This window comes from Nomascus leucogenys, chromosome 16, assembly GCF_006542625.1.
Source record: "Nomascus leucogenys isolate Asia chromosome 16, Asia_NLE_v1, whole genome shotgun sequence".
In the NCBI taxonomy this organism is placed as follows: Eukaryota; Metazoa; Chordata; class Mammalia; order Primates; family Hylobatidae; genus Nomascus; species Nomascus leucogenys.
This window is the reverse complement of record NC_044396.1, coordinates 50,195,602-50,216,177: the sequence shown is the minus strand read 5'-3', so window position 1 is coordinate 50,216,177 and position 20,576 is coordinate 50,195,602. Positions and strand designations below refer to the sequence as shown.

The 20,576-nt window shown below is 39.7% G+C and overlaps 1 protein-coding gene across 1 annotated transcript; it reads left to right on the top strand.

The window, feature by feature from the left end:
* The first annotated feature begins 49 nt into the window (after positions 1–49).
* Positions 50–14,919, top strand: RIDA (reactive intermediate imine deaminase A homolog). Its single transcript, XM_003256036.4, has 6 exons — positions 50–259; positions 8,545–8,650; positions 10,954–11,008; positions 11,274–11,342; positions 12,727–12,782; positions 14,363–14,919. The coding sequence occupies exons 1-6, from the start codon at positions 195–197 to the stop codon at positions 14,423–14,425; spliced, it is 414 nt and encodes a 137-aa protein (XP_003256084.1). The 5' UTR covers positions 50–194; the 3' UTR covers positions 14,426–14,919.
* Positions 14,920–20,576: the final 5,657 nt, after the last annotated feature.

Here is a 20,576-nt window from a genome sequence, read left to right as displayed (position 1 = left end):
GCCAGACCGGGCGCTTCCTCCACGTGGCCTGGAGCGTCGCCGAAACTACAGTTCCCAGAATGCAGCGCGAGCCCGCCCCCAGCGGGAGCTGTGGGGCAGAGGCGCTGCTGTGGTTGGTCGGTTCCGTGAGAAGCGAGCAGGGCCGGTGCTGGGGCTTCTTCTCCTGAACGGGCTGCAAGAGGCAAGGCTTAGCCATGTCGTCCTTGATCAGAAGGGTGATCAGCACCGCGAAAGCCCCAGGGGCCATTGGACCCTACAGGTAACGAGGCTAGTGGAAGCAGTGTCGGACCCAGGGCGTGCGGGTTCTGGGATTCGGGGTTGGGGCCACTCCGGGTTGGAGCCCCAGCTAACACGGGAGGAAATTGAGCCTGGAAAGCGAGCAACGCGCCCGAAGACCCACAGAGAGTTGGGAGCCACGATGGGACCAGGAACCTGCACTCCATGGGACTTTGCTCGTTCTGGGGCTGCCTCGCTGCGGAGCCCAGCCTGCCAGAAAGCTCTCCCTGGTTAGAAGCCTTTAGACCCTGTGTTTTGTTTGGGGGAGGGGGTCGTTTTTGTTTTCTTGGTAACAGGTTTATTGAGATATAATTCACGTACCATAAGATTCACCCCCTTTAACATGTACAATTCAGTGGTTTTGACCATACTCACAGAGTTGTGCAGCCATCACCACTTTCTTCAGAACATTTTCATCACCCCAAAAATAAATCCCATCCCCATTAGCATTCACTCCCCATTCTCCTCTCCCCCCGGCCCCTGACAATCTACTTGCATCTTCATGGATTTATTTGTTGTGGACATTTCCTATAAATTGAATCATAAAACATGCGGTCTTTTATGACCAGCTTCTTTCATTAGCTTCATACTTGGTCCTCCCCTCTGTCAATTGAAAAGAGCCCCATCAACAGCTCCCTCCTTTAAACCTACTGCTGTGAGAAAAGGCACTGAGATGTGGCAGAACAGGAATTATTATAGAAAACTTGGAAATAAAATGCAGTGGAAGTGAGAGGGCAAGTGGGATAGGGAGTAAAGGAGAAAAAAGACAAATTGATTTTAACTTGGGGTGGAAGAGGAAAAAGAAGATTTAGGAAGGTTCCTTGTGAAAGGTAGTCCTTTGGTTTTGAAGGTTGGTTTTGTCATTTATAGTAGTGTTGTAAAGTTTGATTTTTAAATTAATTTATTAAGGATTTCAACAGAAAGTCATTGAGTGAAGGGCATGGAGGTAGAAGTCAGGTAGAGGGAATGGCTTGAGTGAGGGCATGGAAGTAGAAGTCAGGTAGAGGGAATGGCTTGAGTGAGGGCATGGAGGTAGAAGAATGCACGGTATAAAGATTTTGGGGAGAAAGTTTTCATAATTCAAGTGCTACTTCTATCTTTTTTGTTTGTTTGTTTGTTTGCCAAATCCGTATATCACTTATAATTTACTTAACCTATTTCTTTGAGATGGCTCACTTCATTTTATTTAACAAGTTAATTGAAAAAGGAAACTTTACAACAGTACACTAAATAGAAAACAATTCAATACAAAGTAATAGTAAAAAATAAACTCAATTTAAAAAAGGTATTATTAAATTTTAGCTAGATATTGCAGTTGGCTCAAAACCTGAGGCCTGCTCTCTCTTTGTTAAGAGTGATGTTTCTTTAGCCGGGTACTGTGGTTCACGCCTGTAATCCCAGCACTGTGAGAGGCTGAGGTAAGAGGATTGCTTGAGGTCAAGAGTTCAAGACCAGCCTGGGCAACATAGTGAAACCCCATATCTATTTAAAAAAAAAAAAGTTTAATTAAGAACTTTCAAGTGATGTTTTAATTTGTTTTCTAAAGATGATTTTTTTTCTCCTTAATATAATCAAACGGGGTAGAGTCATCATTGCTAACATTTACTGATGCTTACTCAGCAGCATCGGGCACTTTTTTTTTTTTGAGACAGAGCCTCACTCTGTTGCCCAGGCTAGAGTGCAGTGGCACAATCTCGGCTCACTGCAACCTCCACCCCACAGATTCAAGTGATTCTCATGTCTCAGCCTCCCGAGTAGCTGGGATTACAGGCAGGTGCCACCACACCCGGCTAATTTTTGTATTTTTAGTAGAGACAGAGTTTCACTGTGTTGGTCAGGCTGGTATTGAACTCCTGACCTAAAGCGATCCACCTACCGCGGCTTCCCAAAGTGCTGGGATTACAGGTGTCAGCCACCACGGCTGGCCAGCACCAGGCACTGTTCTAAGTGATTTATGTGCATGGTTATATTATAGTCCCCATTTTTCAGATGAAGAAACTGATGTGTGCAAAATTAAATAATTTGCCAAAAGTTACACCACTAAAACGTGATGTAACAAAATTTGAATTTAGGACATGGGTACTAGAGCCTAGCCTTAATCATTTACTTTGTTGTCCCTGGTGTAGATAGAAAAAAAATTGGAAAAGGAATCATTTTCTTACTATGTTTTACTGTGTATGACTGACTCCTTTGAGAAATACTGATTAAGAGTTGGACTTTGGATTTGAATTTTTGTTTTGCCTCTTTTTAATTATGTGATCTTGCAGAGTGACTTAACCTCTCTTAGTTTGCTTCTTTGTCTTCTAAATGGGCATAAATAATATCACTTGATAAGATTATTGTGGGAATTAAATAAAAGTGACCAATAAAAATTAGATTTTGGCCAGGCGCAGTGGCTCACACCTGTAATCCCAGAACTTTGAGAGGCCGAGGCAGGTGGATCACAAGGTCAGGTGTTCAAGACCAGCCTGGCCAAGATGGTGAAACTCCGTCTCTACTAAAAATACAAAAAAAAAAAAAAAAAACAAAATTAGCCGGGCATAGTGGCGTATGCCTGTAATCCCAGCTACTCTGGAGGCTGAGGCAGTGAATTGCTTGAAACTGGAAGGCAGAGGTTGTGGTGAGCCAAGATCGCACCACTGCACTCCAGCCTGGGCTACAGAGCGAGACTCTGTCTCAAAAAAAACAAAGAATATTTTAGCAGGGTACAGGTTGTGATGGTTTCCAATACTAAATGGAAGAATATAAACTTTATTTTGTATATAATGAGGAACAATCAAATGTGTTTTTTTTCTTGTGGTTGTTGTGGTTGTGTGTTTGTATGTGTGTATATTGAGACAGTGTTTCTCTGTGTCACCCAGGCTGGAGCCAGGATCACTGCTTATTGCCGCCTCAACCTCCCGGGCTCAAGCCATCCTCCCACCTCAGCTTCCCAAGTAGCTGGGACTACAGGCTCAGGCCACCATGCCCAGATAATTTTTGTATTTTTTATAGAGCTGGGCTTTTACCACGTTGCCCAGGCTAAATGTTTTTAAGCAGGGTGGAACATGATCAGATCTTTTAAAAAGAATTCTGATAGTTATTCTGATAGAAATTTGGAGGTAAAGAAAGTGAGAATAGTTAGGGGATATTATAAGTAAAAATTTGTGATCTTTTTTCTCCTTCTGCCCTAATGTCTTTCTCTCAATCACACAGTGGTAGCATTTAGAAAAAGACTTTTGCCTCCAAACAAGAGGGACACAACCAAATCAAAGTGATTATTAGAGACACTTTGTCCTGGAGCCTGCTAAAGAGCATACCCCTTCCTTGACCTATTTAGAGATACTCTGTGGACTTTGTTCAAGAAAGAAAGCATAACAGTAATGTGCCTGGTTGACTTGAAGGTAGGTGGGAGTCAACTGTCTTTATTAAGCTGAAAGCAAAAAAGAGGGGAATCATCATATGAATGTGCCAGTATGACAAGGAAAAAAAGCCACCAACCAGCTTCATGGTGTGGAGACTTCCAGGACATTGTGCCTCTTGTGCACTAGGTGACTAGAAATAGTGCTTATTTTCAATAGTTAATGTTTAAGAAAAAAAACAGACTGCAACTAACTACTTATATTCTGATAAAGTTAATTGGACATGTTTTAGGAACCTTTTGGAAACAAGAGTTTTTGTGCGTGGAGTGTGTCGTGAGTACACTTTTTGAAAATCCTGAGTCCTCTCCAGGAAGAATTCAAATGTGTTGAACTTTCAGTCCCTGGCATTGGGATGGATGGGGTGTTGTCACTAATTAGCCAATCAGCTCAGCACATTTCAGGAATACTTCCAGACAGAACCTTGAAAGATTTCAACATTGCATTGCTTTGCGTCGCACATTTTGCACACCATCCTCATAATTTGAAGCGGTAGCCCGTGTGGCATAGACTATGATGTGAGAATTATTAGAATGCTTTTGAAAGTGTGATTACCCTTTAACCTGGTAGTAGAACAGTACACTTTTAAATTTTCTGAAGTCCAACCACTTGTCTTTGGATAGTAGGATTCTTATGCTCAGAAAGTGTCAACTAGCCAATTATTCTTATGAACAAACCTCTTTAGATCTATGAGAGATAACTCACATAGCTCAGATGGTCTCAGCTCCAGTGCTTGCTTTTTATATTTTGAAAATAAAAGAGTTTCTTTTTACTATCATGAAGTTTCTGATAAATAATAATCCATATGGTCTTAAGGTGTGTTTCAGATATGGGGAAAGCTGAAGGCACTTTGCACAGGACCTAGGGCAGACGGCCTAATTCTACACAGGACAGTTAATAAAAAACAGTGTTTACTGATGGTATTATTTAACCAGAGAAAAGATTACTAATTAACAAACTCAGTAGTTACCTATTTGTGGGCCAGTTTGAAAGCCAGATAGTTGAGAAGACTTTCTAGACTTTCTGAATCATGTTACCAAGTTTAAACATACCTCCTTACCTCTCTCCAAAGCATTCGCTATAAGTCGACAAGTCCTGCTAAAAAGAGATTCACTGACAACCAAAATTGTTTATGCTAGTAAGTGGTTAAAGAGCAAAACGTCAGCAAGTAGTTATAGTGTGCCTACTGTATACAAGGAATCACCTACACCCTACACAGCTACAGAAACATGATAAGACATTACCCCGACCTCAAGGAGTTTAGAGTCTAAGATACCTTGGGAGACAGGATAATAACAGGATGAGTTACAACACGAGGCAGGATCCTGTACATAGTATAAGGAAGATACAACCAAAGCACTCCTGGGATCCAGGGGAAAGAAAAGTTACTTAGGGAAAGTGTGTGTGTGTATGTGTTTAGTGCAGTTTTATTTATGATAACAAAATATTGGAAGCAATGGTGACTGATTAAATAAAGTACATCCATATTGTAAAACATATGTAGCTGTTAAAAAAAATAAGGAAGCACTCTACATATACTTATGGAAAGATCTTCATGATATTCTGTTGAGTGAAAAAAACAAAGTGTACAAGAATGTTTAATATGCCATATTTTATGTAAAAGAAGAGAGAAAATATATATTTGTTTTGGTTATCTGTTCATTAAAGAAACTGGATGAATACATAAAGAAGAACAATGGTTCTGGGCAGGGAACTGAGCAAACAGGGAACAAGAATGGAAGAAAGACTTTTCACTCCAATTCTTTGTATATTTTCTGGATTTTTGAACTGTATGAACTCCTATTCAAAAATAAATTATAAAGGAAAAAAAAAGATGTGGTCAAGAAGGCCAGGGAAAACTTCATGAAATAAAAGAGGAAAGTTTGGAGCACGTTGGAAAATGGAAGGATAGGGAACTAAAAGAAGATGATTAAAATGAGACTATCTTAAATTTATAAATAAGCATAGAAATTTTAAAACAAATTTCACTTTTTTTTTTTTTGACACAGAGTCTTGCTCTGTTGCCCAGTCTGGAGTACAATAACGTGATCTTGGCTTACTACAACCTCCACCTCCCAGGTTCAAGTGATTCTCACACCTCAGCCTCCCAAGTAGCTGGAATTATAGGTGTACAAGAATGTTTAATAAGTGCACCACCACTGGCTAATTTTTGTGTTTTTTAGTAGAGACAGGATTTCCCCATGTTGGCAAGGCTGGCCTTGAACTCCTGGCCCCAAGTGATCTGCCCACCTCAGCCTCCCAAAGTGCTGGGATTATAGGCATAAGCCACCATGCCCTGCCACATTTCACTTCTAAATTAAAATTACATTAAGGCTTCTTTCTTCAACATCTTAAAAAAACAGACTTTCTTCATCCCAAAACTAATATGATTCCTATAAAATGTAGACTTATTTGGCTTTTTTTCAGGTATCAATGTATTGTATTCTTTTTCCTGTGATTTTATTCTACTTCTGAAATTTAGCATCCTCATAACAGAAAAAGTCAGTTACAGAAGTAAGCACTTTTCAGAAATGAAGTTGTATTAATTCGTTTTCGCACTGCTATAAAGATACAACCCGAGTATTTATAAAGAAAAGAGGCTTAATTGACTCACTGTTCTGCATGGCTGCGGACGCCTCAAGAAACTTACAATAATGGCAGAAGGGGAAGAGGCACATAGTATATGAAGGCAAGCAAGAGAGAGCGTGCGTGTGTAGGAGGAACTGTCAGACACTTATAAAACTGTTACATCACGTGAGAACTCACTATCACGAGAACAGCATGGGGGAGACTGCCCCCCTGGTCCAGTTATCTCCCACCATGTCCTGCTCTCAACTTGTGGGGATTATGGGCATTACAATTCAAGATGAGGTTTGGGCAAGGATACAGCCAAGCCATATCAGAAGTGGACCCTCAAAAGTATATCCTTAATTGATCCTTCAGTAAGCAGTGACTAATCTTGTCTGAGGATGACTACTTATGTTTTTAAAAGTGCCCTTGAAATTGCATTTTTTTGCTTTACAGCTATATTGAGGTATAAGTAACTTATAAAAGTTACCCATTTTAATGGCCGGGTGTGGTAGCCCACGACTCTAATCCCAGCACTTTGGGAGGCCGAGGCGGGCGGATCACCTGAGGTCAGGAGTTCAAGACCAGCCTGGGCAACATGGCAAAACCCCATCTCTACTAAAAATGCAAAAATTAGCTGAGTGTGGTGGCTCACGCCTGTAATCCCAGCTACTTGGGAGGCTGAGGCAGAAGAATTGTTTGAACCCGGGAGGCGGAGGTTGCAGTGAGCCGAGATTGCACCACTGCACTCCAGCCTGGGTGACAGAGTGAGACTCCGTCTCAAAAAAACAAGTTACCCATTTTAATTAAGTGTAATGTTCCATGAGTTTTGGTAAATGTATAGAATCATGCATCCACTATAATAGTCAAATTTTAGAATATTTCCATCACTCCCAAAAAATTCCCTTGTACCCATTTATGATCACCCCCGGCCCCAGACAACAATTAATCATCTTCTGCTGCTATTGTCTTTTCTAAGGTTTCATTTAAGTGAAATAAGACAATATATAGTCCTTTGTTGGATCTATCAGTGGGTGCATGTGTGTGCGTCTTGCTTTTTTGCTATAAATAATGCTGTTCTGAACATTCACGTAAAGTCTTTGGACATGTGTTTTCATTTCTCTTGGATAGTTGCCTACGAAAGAAATTGCTGAATTGAGGCTCAAGCCTGTAATCCCAGCACTTTGGGAGGCCGAGGCAGGAGGATCACTTGAGTCCAGGAGTTTGAGACCAGCCTAAGCAAGACCTCATCTCTACAAAAAATAAAAATAAATAAAAAAAATAAATAAAAAATTAGCCAGGCATGGTGGTGCACACCTTTAGTCCCAGCTACTTAGGAGGCTAAGATGGGAGGATCGCTTGGGCCTGGGAGGTCAAGGCTCCAGTGAGCCAACATCCTACCACTGCACTCCAGCCTGGGTGACAGAGCAAGACATTGTCTCTAAAAGAAGAGTTTGCTGGGTTGTATGCTAAGTATATGTTTAAATTTTTAAATAAACTGCCAAACTATTTTCTAAAGTGGCAGTACCATTTTGCATTCCTACCAACAATGTATGAGGGCTGCTCCCCATCATTGCCAATGCTTGCTTTATCAGTGATGTCTTAGTGTGTGGTTTTGCTTTGCATTTCTCTAATGACTAATAATGTTGAGCAAATTTAGTGTACTCTAACTCTTTGTATATTTTCTTTTGTGAAGTATCCTTTGCTTATATTTTATTGGGTTGTCTTCATATTATTGACTTTTAAGAGTTCTTCTTATATTCTGGATATAGGTACTTTATTAGTTATATGTTTTGCAAATATTTTTCTCCCAATCTGTGACTTGCCTTTTCTTCCCCTGACCCCTTTTTTTTATTTTGGGTCTCTCTGTTACCCAGTGCTACTGAGGCTGGAGCGCAGTGATACACTCATGGCTCACTGCAGCCTTCAACTCCTGGGCTTAGGCAATTCAATCACCCTAGCCTCCTGAGTAGCTGGGACTGCGGGTCCCATACCATCACCATACTCGGCTGTTTTTTATTGTTTTTTGTAGAGACTGAGTGGTTGCCCATGCTGGTCTCAAACGCCTGGTCCCAAGCGATCCTCCTGCTTCACCCTCCCAAAGCACTAGGATTACAGCACCCAGCCCCTTTTCAGTTTCTTAAAGATATCTTTGATAAACAAAAGTTTTTAATTTTCATGAAGTCCAATGTATCTTTTTTTTTTTAGAATGTATACTTCTCTGTCCTATCAAAAAAGTCTTCTAGCATTGAATTTTATGTTTTATACTTATATAAATACACTAGCTTTCTGTTTATTGCAGTCAAGCTGTATTAGTCGACAGGACCATTTACATTTCAGGACAGATAGGCATGGACCCTTCAAGTGGACAGCTTGTGTCAGGAGGGGTAGCAGAAGAAGCTAAACAAGTAAGTCATTTTCCACATTTGAGGTTCCCTTTTCTACTACCTTTTTAATGTTGAAGAGTATTAAGAATCCACTTGCCTGATTTGTTTTATAGAGATTAACAGATAAATGTTTTTTAAACTACTTACTGCTTGATTTAACATAGTTTTTTTATCTAAGAGTTGGAAATTTGATGGATCATGAATCATCTAACAACCGAAAGAGAGATTCCACCTCCTTAACACTAAATTGACCTTAAACCTGAATCATTGACGTCAGATGACATGTTGCCACTTCCACATGGATTGGGAAATTTTCTTGTCAGGGCCACTGAAATGCCCCTCTTCAAAAAAAAAAAAAAATTACTACTACAGAAGTAAAAAGTCAACATTTTTAAAAATAAGAATGGGGAATATAATTTTAATCCAATAAATATAACTAAACCATAATTTAGGCCAGGCACAGTGGCTCATGCCTCTAATCCCAGCACTTTGGGAGGCCGAGGCTGGCAGATCACTTGAGGTCAGGAGTTCAAGACTAGCCTGGACAACATGGTGAAACCCCATCTCTACTAAAAATACAAAAATTAGTGGGGGGAGGCCAGGCACAATGGCTCATGCCTGTAATCCCAGCACTCTGGGAGGCCGAGGCGGGCAGATCACCTGAGGTCAGGAGTTTGAGACCAGCCTGGCCAACATGGTGAAACCCTGTCTCTACTGAAAATACAAAAATTAGCTGAGTGTGGTGGCATGTGCCTGTAGTCCCAGCTACTCAGGAGGCTAAGGCATGAGAATCGTTTGAACCCAGAAGGCGGAGGTTGCAGTGAGCTGAGATCGTACTACTCTACTCCAGCCTGGGCGACAGAGCAAGACACCATCTCAAAAAAAAAGTAACCCAGTCAGGTGGCACATGCCTGTAGTCCCAGTTACTCAGGAGGCTGATCCAGGAGAATCGCCTAAACCTGGGAGGTGGAAGTTGCAGGAAGCCAAGATTGCGCCACTGCACTCCAGCCTGGGACACAGAGCAAGACGCTGTCTCAAAAAATAAAATAAAATAAAACAATCAACTATAATTTAATGCATTTACTGAGTCATATAATGCTGAAAGTTTGTTTTGTTTTGTTTTGTTTCTTGAGACAGCCTTGCTCTGTTGCCCAGGCTGGAGTGCAGTGGCGTGATCTCAGCTCACTGCAACCTCTGTCTTCTGGGTTCAAGCAATTCTCTTGCCTCAGCCTCCCGAGTAACTGGGACTACAGGCACGTGCCACCACACCTGGCTTATTTTTTGTATTTTTAGTAGAGATGGGGTTTTACCGTGTTAGCCAGGATGGTCTCAATCTCCTGATCTCATGATCCACCCACCTCAGCCTCCCAAAGTGCTGAGATTACAGGCATGAGCCACTGCACCCTGCCTAGCTAAAAGGTTTTTAAAAACCTAAATGTCCACTCATAAAGAACTGGTTGAATAAATTATGCTAGATCAATACAACTAAAGTAATGTGGAAAGATCTCTGAGGTAAATTGTTGCATGGTAATAAAACCAAGATGCAGAACAACATGCACAGTATGCTACCATGTGTGCTTGTGTGTTTAAAAATATGTAACGTAAGCAATTGACTGTACCTAGAAGGATATACAATAAATCAGGAACAGTGGTTACCTCTGAGGAGGGAAACTTGGGAGAGGGAGAGGGGGTGAGAGATATCTTTACACTGTATATGCTTTTTTAATAGCTTTTGAGTTTTTTGTTGTTGTTGCCATATCCATGTATTACCTATTTAGAAGATTATTTTAAAAGACACGAGAATATAATGAAATATTACATTGTGACCAGCAAAGTGGGAAGGAAGAGTGAATCCAAAAAAAGATAAATGTTTTCCCAGAAGCCAGTATCTCCAACTGTTATATAATTTACTAATACTGTTTTTTGAGAAAAAGGAAAAAGAACCCTTTAAAGTCAAATATTGCTTTAAAAGAAAACATGTTTTAATGCTTACTAGCTCATCCTTATCCTTGAAGTGATATCAAATGAAGAACCCCAGAAATTATTTCTGTGGACATTGGCTGAACAATTAACACATTTTAGCACTGAAGAAGGAACTTCAACCTAGTCTTTTTACGCACAAAAGGAGACAACCTTTTCACCATATTTCAGAAAGACTCATTCTATTAAAGGAAAGCCAAGAAACACACTCGTAAGCAAGTAGGGAGGATTCTTCTGCAACATAAGCTATTTAAGGAGGTATTAGTAAAAGATGATTAATTGAATTTAATTAAAGCTTTAAATCTAACATCAGTGACTTAGGCCTTTCTTGGCTTGGTTCACAGGCTCTTAAAAACATGGGTGAAATTCTGAAAGCTGCAGGCTGTGACTTCACTAACGGTGAGCAATTTGATACTATTTCACATTTCTTTTTGATATTTCTTTGGTCTTTTTGAAAAATATATGGCGTCCAGTAAGATGCCGTGCCGTATCTTTGTTGCTATTTAAAAGTTATTTTAAATAGCAACTGTTCTACTTCACTTCTTTGGTCCCATTTCAGTCCCATTTTAATCAAGACAGTCTCAGAATCATACACTCTTTTTCTAAGTAATGTTTTGGGTCAGACCAAATAACTAAACCTAATGACAATGTTTATATCTTCCAGTGGTGAAAACAACTGTTCTTCTGGCTGACATAAATGACTTCAATACTGTCAATGAAATCTACAAACAGTGTAAGTAATTTGGCTTTATTCGTATTTTCCATTTTTAAAAAGAAATAAATCTGGTCACATTAACGAATGTGCATTATGAATTAAGAGTGGTAGGAGATGCTAAAGAAATGGTCATAGATCTTAAAAGAATTAATAATCTGATTGGAAATATGTTGTATACCCCCCATGAAAAAGTTCTAAGACATTTCTATTGCATTCCCTAAAACAATATACTGAAACCCTACATATCCATTTTTCAAAAGCTTAATTTCATTAAACCCTTCTCAGGCTTTTTAAACTCTCCTAAAAAGTTTTTTACGCATAGATTTTATTTACTGTTGCTGTGTAGTCCAGCCACCATCTTTATCCCGGCTCTCTCAGACTCATTAGTTAGTTACTTAATATTTCTATGCCTTGGTTTTCTCATATGCAAAATGGAGATAATATACTCCTACCTTATAGGGTTGTTGGAATGATTAAATGAGTCAGTACAACATGTAAAGCACTTAGATGCTGGTGTGTTATAAGCACTGAGTAAATGTTAGCTATTACTAACATTGATGTCATAGTAGGGAAAATTGGTATCCCCAACACCTAGTGGGATGAGGCAAAGGTATAACATGGAAAAAGCATCATTACTTATTCTCTCCTGAAGAAATGACTAGAAAAGACCAAAGTTGGCAGTGGAAGTACTTGCCAAAATTGCTGGAGATGGGCACTTGTTCCCTATTTGGATAAATAGTTTATAAATATCACTTTAAAAACAAAACTCCATTCACATCAAACAAGATCAAAATGTTAGGGTATGTATTTCTTTTTTTTTTTTGCCAGAAAGCTAAGAGATTTTAAAAAGTATTAACTATCATAGGAATCATATGGCAAAATATTTTATCAAACAGATCTGATACTGAGCCTCTGTTTTAAAATGTTGCTTAAGGCCGGGCGCAGTGGCTTACACCTGTAATCCCAGCACTTTGAGAGGCTGAGGTGGGTGGATCACTTGGCATCAGGTGTTTGAGACCAGTTTGGCCAACATGGTGAAGCCCCGTCTCTACTAAAAATACAAAAATGAGCCAGGCGTGGTGGTGCATGCCTGTAATCCCAGCTACTTGGGAGGCTGAGGCAGGAGAATCTCTTGAACGTGGGAGACAGAGGTTGCAGTAAGCCGAGATCACACCACTTCACTCCAGCCCTGGGCGACAGAGCAAGACTCTGTTTCAAAAAAGTAAAAATAAAATATTGCTTATATCTAAGAACTGACTAGTATGTGAAGCATTTGCCAGATTATTAGTTGTAGAGTATTGAATAACAATAGAATATCTGAAAACTAAAATAAAATTTTTCACTTGACTTTTATTTTTTCAACTCTTCTCTATTAAAAAAAATGAAATTCTTTTAAATTCAGATTTCAAGAGTAATTTTCCTGCTAGAGCTGCTTACCAAGTTGCTGCTTTGCCCAAAGTAAGTACACTTCAAATGACTAATGTACAGTTTTCAATTTCTACATTGTTTTCCTTCTATAAGTAAACTAAGCACTGTGAAAGGAAACTTAAAAGAAGTAGCCTGGGCAGGGTGGCTTATCCCTGTAATCCCAGTGCTTTGAGAGGCCAACACAGGAGGATTGCTTGAGGCCAGGAGTTCTAGACCAGCCTGGGCAACCTAGCAAGACAGCCATCCCTACAAAAAAAAAATCTAAAATTAGCCATGCATGGTGGTGGTGCAAACCTATAGTCCCAGCTACTTGGGAGGCTGAGGTGGGAGGAACACTTGAACCCAGGAGTTCAAGGCTGCAGTGAGCTATAAACGAACCACTGTGCCGCAGCCTGGGTAACAGTAAGACCTTGTCTCTAAAAAAAATTAAAAAGAAAAGAAATAGACCCTGCTTCCCCAGGGACTTAAAGTCTGAAAGGAAATACCCCATATTACATGCATGAAAAAAAAATTAAGAAACTTTTTAAGACAACACATGAACATAGAATCAAAATCAAAATACTTAAATTGTGAGAAAAGGCCAGGCGTGGTGGCTCACACCTGTAATCCCAGCACTTTCAGAGGCCGAGGCGGGTGGCTCACAAGGTCAGGAGATCGAGACCATCCTGGCTCACACGGTGAAACCCGGTCTCTACTAAAAATACAAAAAAAAATTAGCTGGGCGTGGTGGCGGGCGCCTGTGGTCCCAGCTACTCGGGAGGCTGAGACAGGAGAATGGCGTGAACCTGGGAGGCAGAGCTTGCAGTGAGCCGAGATCGCGGCACTGCACTCCAGCCTGGGCGACAGAGCGAGACTCCGTCTCAAAAAAAAAAAATTGTGAGAAAAAATAAAATAGCAGCTGTACTGTTGTAATGTTACTTAGGGGACTATAAATTTGAGCCAGGTTTGTTTGTGAGTTCTGCAGTAAAAATTTCACCTGGCTATTGTACAATTAAAAATCTAAGCCTTCCACTAGAAAAATAATCTCTAAACCAGGGGCACACATGTTTCTCACCATTTTGATTTTGCTACTCTAACTCGAAGCTTAGCAGCACAATATTCGTGCCTATAAAAAAGCAGCTCTTACTGACTTCCACTTGCAGTTTCTACTAAAGAAAATTTATGTTTTAAGAGTGTCATCTGTATTGCTTTAATTAGTTGTTACTTGGAATGATCATTATCAAACCTATTAAGGTACTGGGTGTAGTAGAAAGAGCTCTGAACTTGGAATCACAAGACAAAGGTTCAACCTCTGCTATCTAGCTTGTGACTTGGGATGATTTAATTACTCTTTCTACACTTCAGCATATTATTCTGTGAATTGGGGGGAAAATATCTCTCTAATAGGGCTTCTGTGAGAATCATATAAGCTAATATAGTATATGAATATACCTAGCATGGAAACCTGGTCTATTATAGGTTCTTGGTGAATATTTCCTTCTCCTTTCCTTCCTTGAAAAGTTTAATGTTAAAAATGTTATATTGCTGTTGGTTGCATGTTTTTAGTAGGTATTATAGAGTTTGCAATTTGTACAAAATGATTACAACAAATTCTTTCATTTTCCTCACAGGGCAGCCGAATTGAAATTGAAGCAGTAGCTGTCCAAGGACCACTGACAACAGCATCATTATAAGTGGGCCCAGTGCTGTGTAGTCTGGAATTGTTAACATTTTAATTTTTACAATTGATGTAACATCTTAACCTTTTAATTTTCACAATTGATGACAGTGTGAGTTTGATGAAAATATCTGAAGCTATTATGGAAATACCATATAATAGGGAGAATTGAACATGAAGATTAAAGAAGGAATCCAGTTACTGTTTTAAATTACACCTGTGTACACCTGTATTACTGAATATAGGAAAGAGATGCCCATTACATAGTTACTCAATAAATAAAAGAGAAATACCAGGTAGGAAAGAAGAGTTATTATTCTTGAGAAATAATCAAGAACACATTTAATTCAAACTAATGATGTGAACTATTTAGTTTTGATGTCAGTTATGTGATTGTGCTTTTACTTGAGTAAAATTAAAGTGTTTAAATTTGAGGTCAAGGAGAAGATAGTGGAACAAAATTTTATATAGATAATATTTTTCTAATGGAAATAAAATAGGCAGATTTCCTTTGGTGAGATTTTGTTCACTTATTTCTTAACAGTTTATATATTAAAACGTATTGCCTAGTGGGGGCGGGTAAAGTTAAAATCTCCAACAATTTCATTTTTCAAAGCCTACTTCTGACTTCATACACTTTTTTTGTTTGTTTTGGTTTTTGTTTTTTGTTTTTGAGACGGAGTCTTGCTCTGTCTCCCAGGCTGGAGTGCAGTGGCGCGATCTCGGCTCACTGCAAGCTCCGCCTCCTGGGTTCATGCCATTCTCCTGCCTCAACCTCTTGAGTAGCTGGGACTACAGGCGCCCGCCACCACGCCCGGCTAATTTTTTTTTTTTAATATTTTTTAAAATAATATACTTATAGAATGGCAAATTTGTACTAGACTTAGGGGAGGAGAATGAAGTTTGAACTAACTTTCCTTCCCTCAGAAGAGCTTACTATTTTTCTCACTTCTGCCATGTGTTCCAGCAATTGGAAAGCATGAAAAATAACTCCAAATAAAGGATTCCATTTCAGTGAATTATTCATCTAGCATAAATCATAAATTGTGGTCAGCTAAGTGCTAATGTACTTAGACAGAGTTGCTTACTCTGCAGCACTAATCAACGTTTATGAATATAGCAAGAATTACTGGAACATTCTCTATGACCTATTTCTCCAGTGGATTAAGTGCTGGCTCATTGACTCAACAGACTCAAAGTTCTATTGATAGTTGTGCTTTGACTAACTTGTTATTGCAACAAGTTTTGCAATTAAAAAAAAATCCCTCATGTACATCAACATACTAACAGTGATCATCTTTGATGAATTATGGGTAATGTTTCATCTTTTAAAGTTTATATTTTCTGAAGTTTCTACAATGAACATGTATTGTTTTATACTAAGAAAAAAGTAATTATTTTAATAACATCCTTCTTTTGTAATTATTGCCTAAAACAGTCATTCTGCTACATATAAGTACCTAGGCAGAAAGTGTTATTTCTACCCCCGCCAAGAAAACCAAAAAAATGTTGCTTAAAAACTCTTATATCCAGAAACTTGAAGATAATCTATACTGATCCACTAAATAACTGCTATTTGAAATCACTATTACTTTGTTCTCCACTGAACTGCTAGGGGTGTGGTGGTGGTTGGAAAAGTCACCATTGGGCCTTGTGACCTCCTAGTGAGGTGCTGGGCCCCAAACCCTCTCTCCAACCCAAAGCTACTCTACAACAGTACAGCTGCCATGGAAAGCCTCTTCTCTTGTCATTGAATGACTCTTTTTTTTTTGAAATGGAGTCTCACCCTGTCGCCCAGGCTGGAGTGCAGTGGCGCATCTCAGGTCACTCCAACCTCTGCCTCCTGGGTTCAAACGATTCTCCTGCCTCAGCCTCCCGATACAGGTGCCCGACATCACACCCAGCTAATTTTTGTATTTTTAGTAGAGACGGGGTTTCACCATGTTGGTCAGGCTGGTCTCGAACTCCTGACCTCGTGATCTGCCTGCCTTGGCCTCCCAAAGTGCTGGGATTACAGGAATGAGCCACCACGCCTGGCCAAAATGACTCTTTTAAAAGTGTTTAGAGGCTGTAATCCCAGCTACTCAGGAGGCTGAGGCAGGAGAATCGCTTGAACCCGGGAGGCAGAGGTTGCAGTGAGCCGAGATTGTACCACTGCACTCTAGCCTGGGTGACAAGGGCGAAATTCCATCTCAAAAAAAAAAAAAAAAAAAAGAATCAGGGACGGGTGTGGTGGCTCATGCCTGTAATCCCAGCACTTTGGGAGGCCAACGCGGGCAGATCACCTGAAGTTGGGAGTCCGAGACCAGCCTGGCCAACATGGTGAGACCCCGTCTCTACTAAAAATACAAAAATTAGGTGGATGTAGTGGCATGCACTGTAGTCCCAGCTACTCGGGAGGCTGAGGCAGGAGAATGGCTTGAACCCAGGCAGCAGAAGTTGCAGTGAGCCAAGATCATGCCACTGCACTCCAGCCTGGGTGACAGAGTGGGACTCTGTCTAAAAAAAAAAAAAAAAAAAAAAAAAAATGTTTAGAATCAGGGTCACACAAATCAATTCAATACAACATGCATCATTTTAAATTTATGTGATAGTATGAATCACTATACTTACTTTTATTAAGAAATTTTAAGGCCAGGCATGGTGTCTTATGCCTGTAACCCCAGCACTTTGGGAGGCTGAGGCAGGCAGATCACTTGAGGTCAGGATTTCGAGACCAGCCTGGCCAACATGGTGAAACCCGTTTCTACTAAAAATACAAAAATTAATCGGGCCTAGTGGCACATTCCTGTAGTCCCAGCTACTTGGGAGGCTGAGGCAGGAGAATGGCTTGAACTCACGAAGTGAAGGTTGCAGTGAGCCAAGATCGTGCCATTGCACTCCAGCCTGGGAGAGAGAGCAAGACTCTGTCTCAAAAAACAACAACCAAAGGAAAAAAAAAAAGAAATTTTAGAAATGTCCATATTCTATGAGAAAACAAAATGAGGCAGATCTCAAAACAAAATTGGTATCCCCAGTTGGTTTCTCAGAACTCTTTTTCTGGAAATTAGTGAGGTTTGCAGACCTCTGTCCCCAGTGGTGGATGGAAGTAGCATGTTTATTAATTTCAGTAGCACATTATTAAACTGAAGAGTATTTTAGAATAATATAGGTTGGCCTTTCTTCTACCTTTGGGAGTTATTAAACCCTGGCTTTGATGTCCAGAGACCTCTTTCATTAGGCACAAGAATAATGATATGGTTGTTAACTTTTAACAATTCAAATGTTCCCCAAAAAATGTGCTGAGTGGTGGTACTGACCAGTAAATCAAAAAGCCTGCAATTTGCCTGTGCGTGGATTACTAATGCCAACTTTTGTTGATACTAAAAGGAACTGGAAGAGAAATTCCATACTTGTCACCTGCTCTCTGAAATTACACCGATTCTACATAGGCAATTAAAGCCTTGAGATTATAACCAAACACTCGTAAGTTTATAAGCTCTGGAGAGGTGAGAAGCTGATGTAGTTTTAGATGTAATGACATCTTATAAGCAAATGCTTTCAACATTTCAAACACGGCATGGCTTGCTATCTGGTGTGGGGAGAAAGAAGAAGGGAAGGGTCATTCTCCTTTTACCTTACAAATGTGTGTGGGCAAATGAATGGCTTTATGATGTCCACATCGCTGGCCTTTGTGAAAGAGAATTCAGAATTGGATCACCAAACTATCTTCATAAAAATAGGATACTCAGCCAGGTGCAGGGGTTCAGCCTGTAATCCCAGCACTTTGGGAGGCCAAGGCAGGAAAATTGCTTAAGCTCAGGAGTTCAAGACCAGCCTGGCCAACATAGGAATACCCTGTCTCTCCTAAAAATGCAAACATTAGCCAGGCGTGGTGGTGCCTGCCTGTAATCCCAGCTACTCAGGAGGCTGAAGCAGGAGAATCACTTGAAACTGGGAGGCAGAGGTTGCAGTGACCAGAGCACACCACTGCACTCCAGCCTGGATGACCAAAAAAATAAAAAAAAAGATATTCGCCATCTCTAACAAGCTATTGTATTTGCCAAAAGAGTACAATGTAAACAACGTAAACCCTACTAGGATTATTTGACCATGACCATCCAACATTCTTTGATTAGTTAAGCGTGGAAAGAAACATTTTCTTAATTAAGCAATTCTTAATTCAAGGCCCAATGTGGAATAAACCATTTGTTCAGAGTGGTGTGGGTGTTTTGACTGCTCAAAATATGGTAAGAGCTTTTACTCCACAGTCTAAATGGAAAAAGCAGTAAGGTAATAGGTTGACCACACATTTCTTCTTTTAAAAAAAAATAAATAAATAAAATTATTTATTTATTTATTTACTGTAGAGACAGGGTCTCCCTATATTGCCTGGGCTGGTCCCAAACTCCTGGGCTCAAGCGATTTTCCTGCCTTGGCCTCCCAAAGGGCTGGGATTACAGGTATGGGCCACCACACCCAGCCATTGACTACACATTTCTACCCTGTGGGTGCCTCAGGGGGTTGGCACTTCTGGCCAAGAATTTGAGTCTGGTCTGGGTATTTCCTAGCTTTGCAAACTGGCACCCCCTGCTGGTAAATGCAAATGTTCACTCCCAAGAATGAGAGTTGGGAAATTTGTTCATTTCCATCCCAGTTAGGTATATTAGGTACAGAAATAATGAAGTTATCTTAATTAAAAGAACACAACTGGACTACAAAGTGGTTGCACAGCACCCCAGGGATAGAAAAATCCAGCCCTGCTGGCAGTTTCTCTATGAACAACTCAAGCCTTTTGTCCATCTTGTGCATTTTGAATCTGGCGGCAAAAGCGGTCATCTCCTTTCAGGGTCTGGGGACCTATGATCAGAATACATCTTGCTTTGTTAAGACTCAATCTTAGGCAAAAGGAAAAATTTCTAACATAGGAAAGGATCAAGCAGTGGTTTTACATGCAGTTTTCACAGTACAAGGTCTATGTAAATTGTCATTTCTGTTTTAAAATGTGGATATGTAGGCTGAGCGTGGTGGCTCATGCCTGTAATTCTAGCACTTTGGGAGACCCAGGCAGAAGGATCATCTGAGGCCAAGAATTCGAGACCAGCATAGACAACATAGCAAGACCCCATCTATAAAAAAGTCAAAATGTAGATATGTAAATATACACTTATATTTTAGCATAGACATATAGCCTGGTATATACATATACCTTTTTTTCTGGATGTATACATAAGATATATTATTTTTTCATGGAAGGACTAAAGGATATGGGAAGGAAACTTCACTACCTATTTTATACCCTTCTATATTTGACTTTTACCATAGATATTTATTACTTTTTAAAATTAACAGGTTATTTTGATGGAATATTTAAATTTTGGAATGTTCAGATATTGTGAAATATTTAAATTTTCCTTATAGGTTTTTAATGTTAAAACTGAATATTATCTAAACGAATAAAAAAAAATTTCCAAAAGTGTTTTAGTTACCACCTTAAAGGATAAAGACAAAAGTAGAGAAAGTACCAGAAATTTTTATAAATTTCCAAAATTTTATGAAAATAAATGATTTGAGTCTCAGCCTCCTGAGTAGCTGGGACTACAGGCACATGCCATCATGCCCAGCTATTTTTTTATATTTTTTGTAGAGACAGGGGTCTCACCATGTTGCCCAGGCTGGTCTTGAACTCCTGAACGCAAGAGATCCACTGCCTTGGCCTCCCAAAGTGCTGGGATTACAGGAGTGAGCCACCATGCCTGGCCAAATTTATATTTTATATGTATTTTTTTTAAGAAATTAAGTATAAATGGGACTCCTTGGTATTTGTTATTCATTTACTGATTCAACAAATATTTATCAAGTACCTACCACATTCCATTAAAGGAGCTAAATGCCTGAATTCAAAAATACATAAAACACAGTGCTTGCTCTCAATGCAATCACAATCCAGTACCTTTACTTTGCAGAAAGGATGATGTCCTCTCCTCAGGGAACTCCTTTTATTGTCTTCCTTGGCACTTTACAGTCAGAACATAAATTAATGTTAAAATCAGAATCAAGAGAATATATTTTTCCCTGTATCCTATATTCTTATAATTAATTATAGGCCATCTTAGTAGTTATTTTAATGTAGAAGCTAAAGTAAGAGACTAGTTAGGCCGGGTGGCTCACGCCTGTAGTCCCAGCAC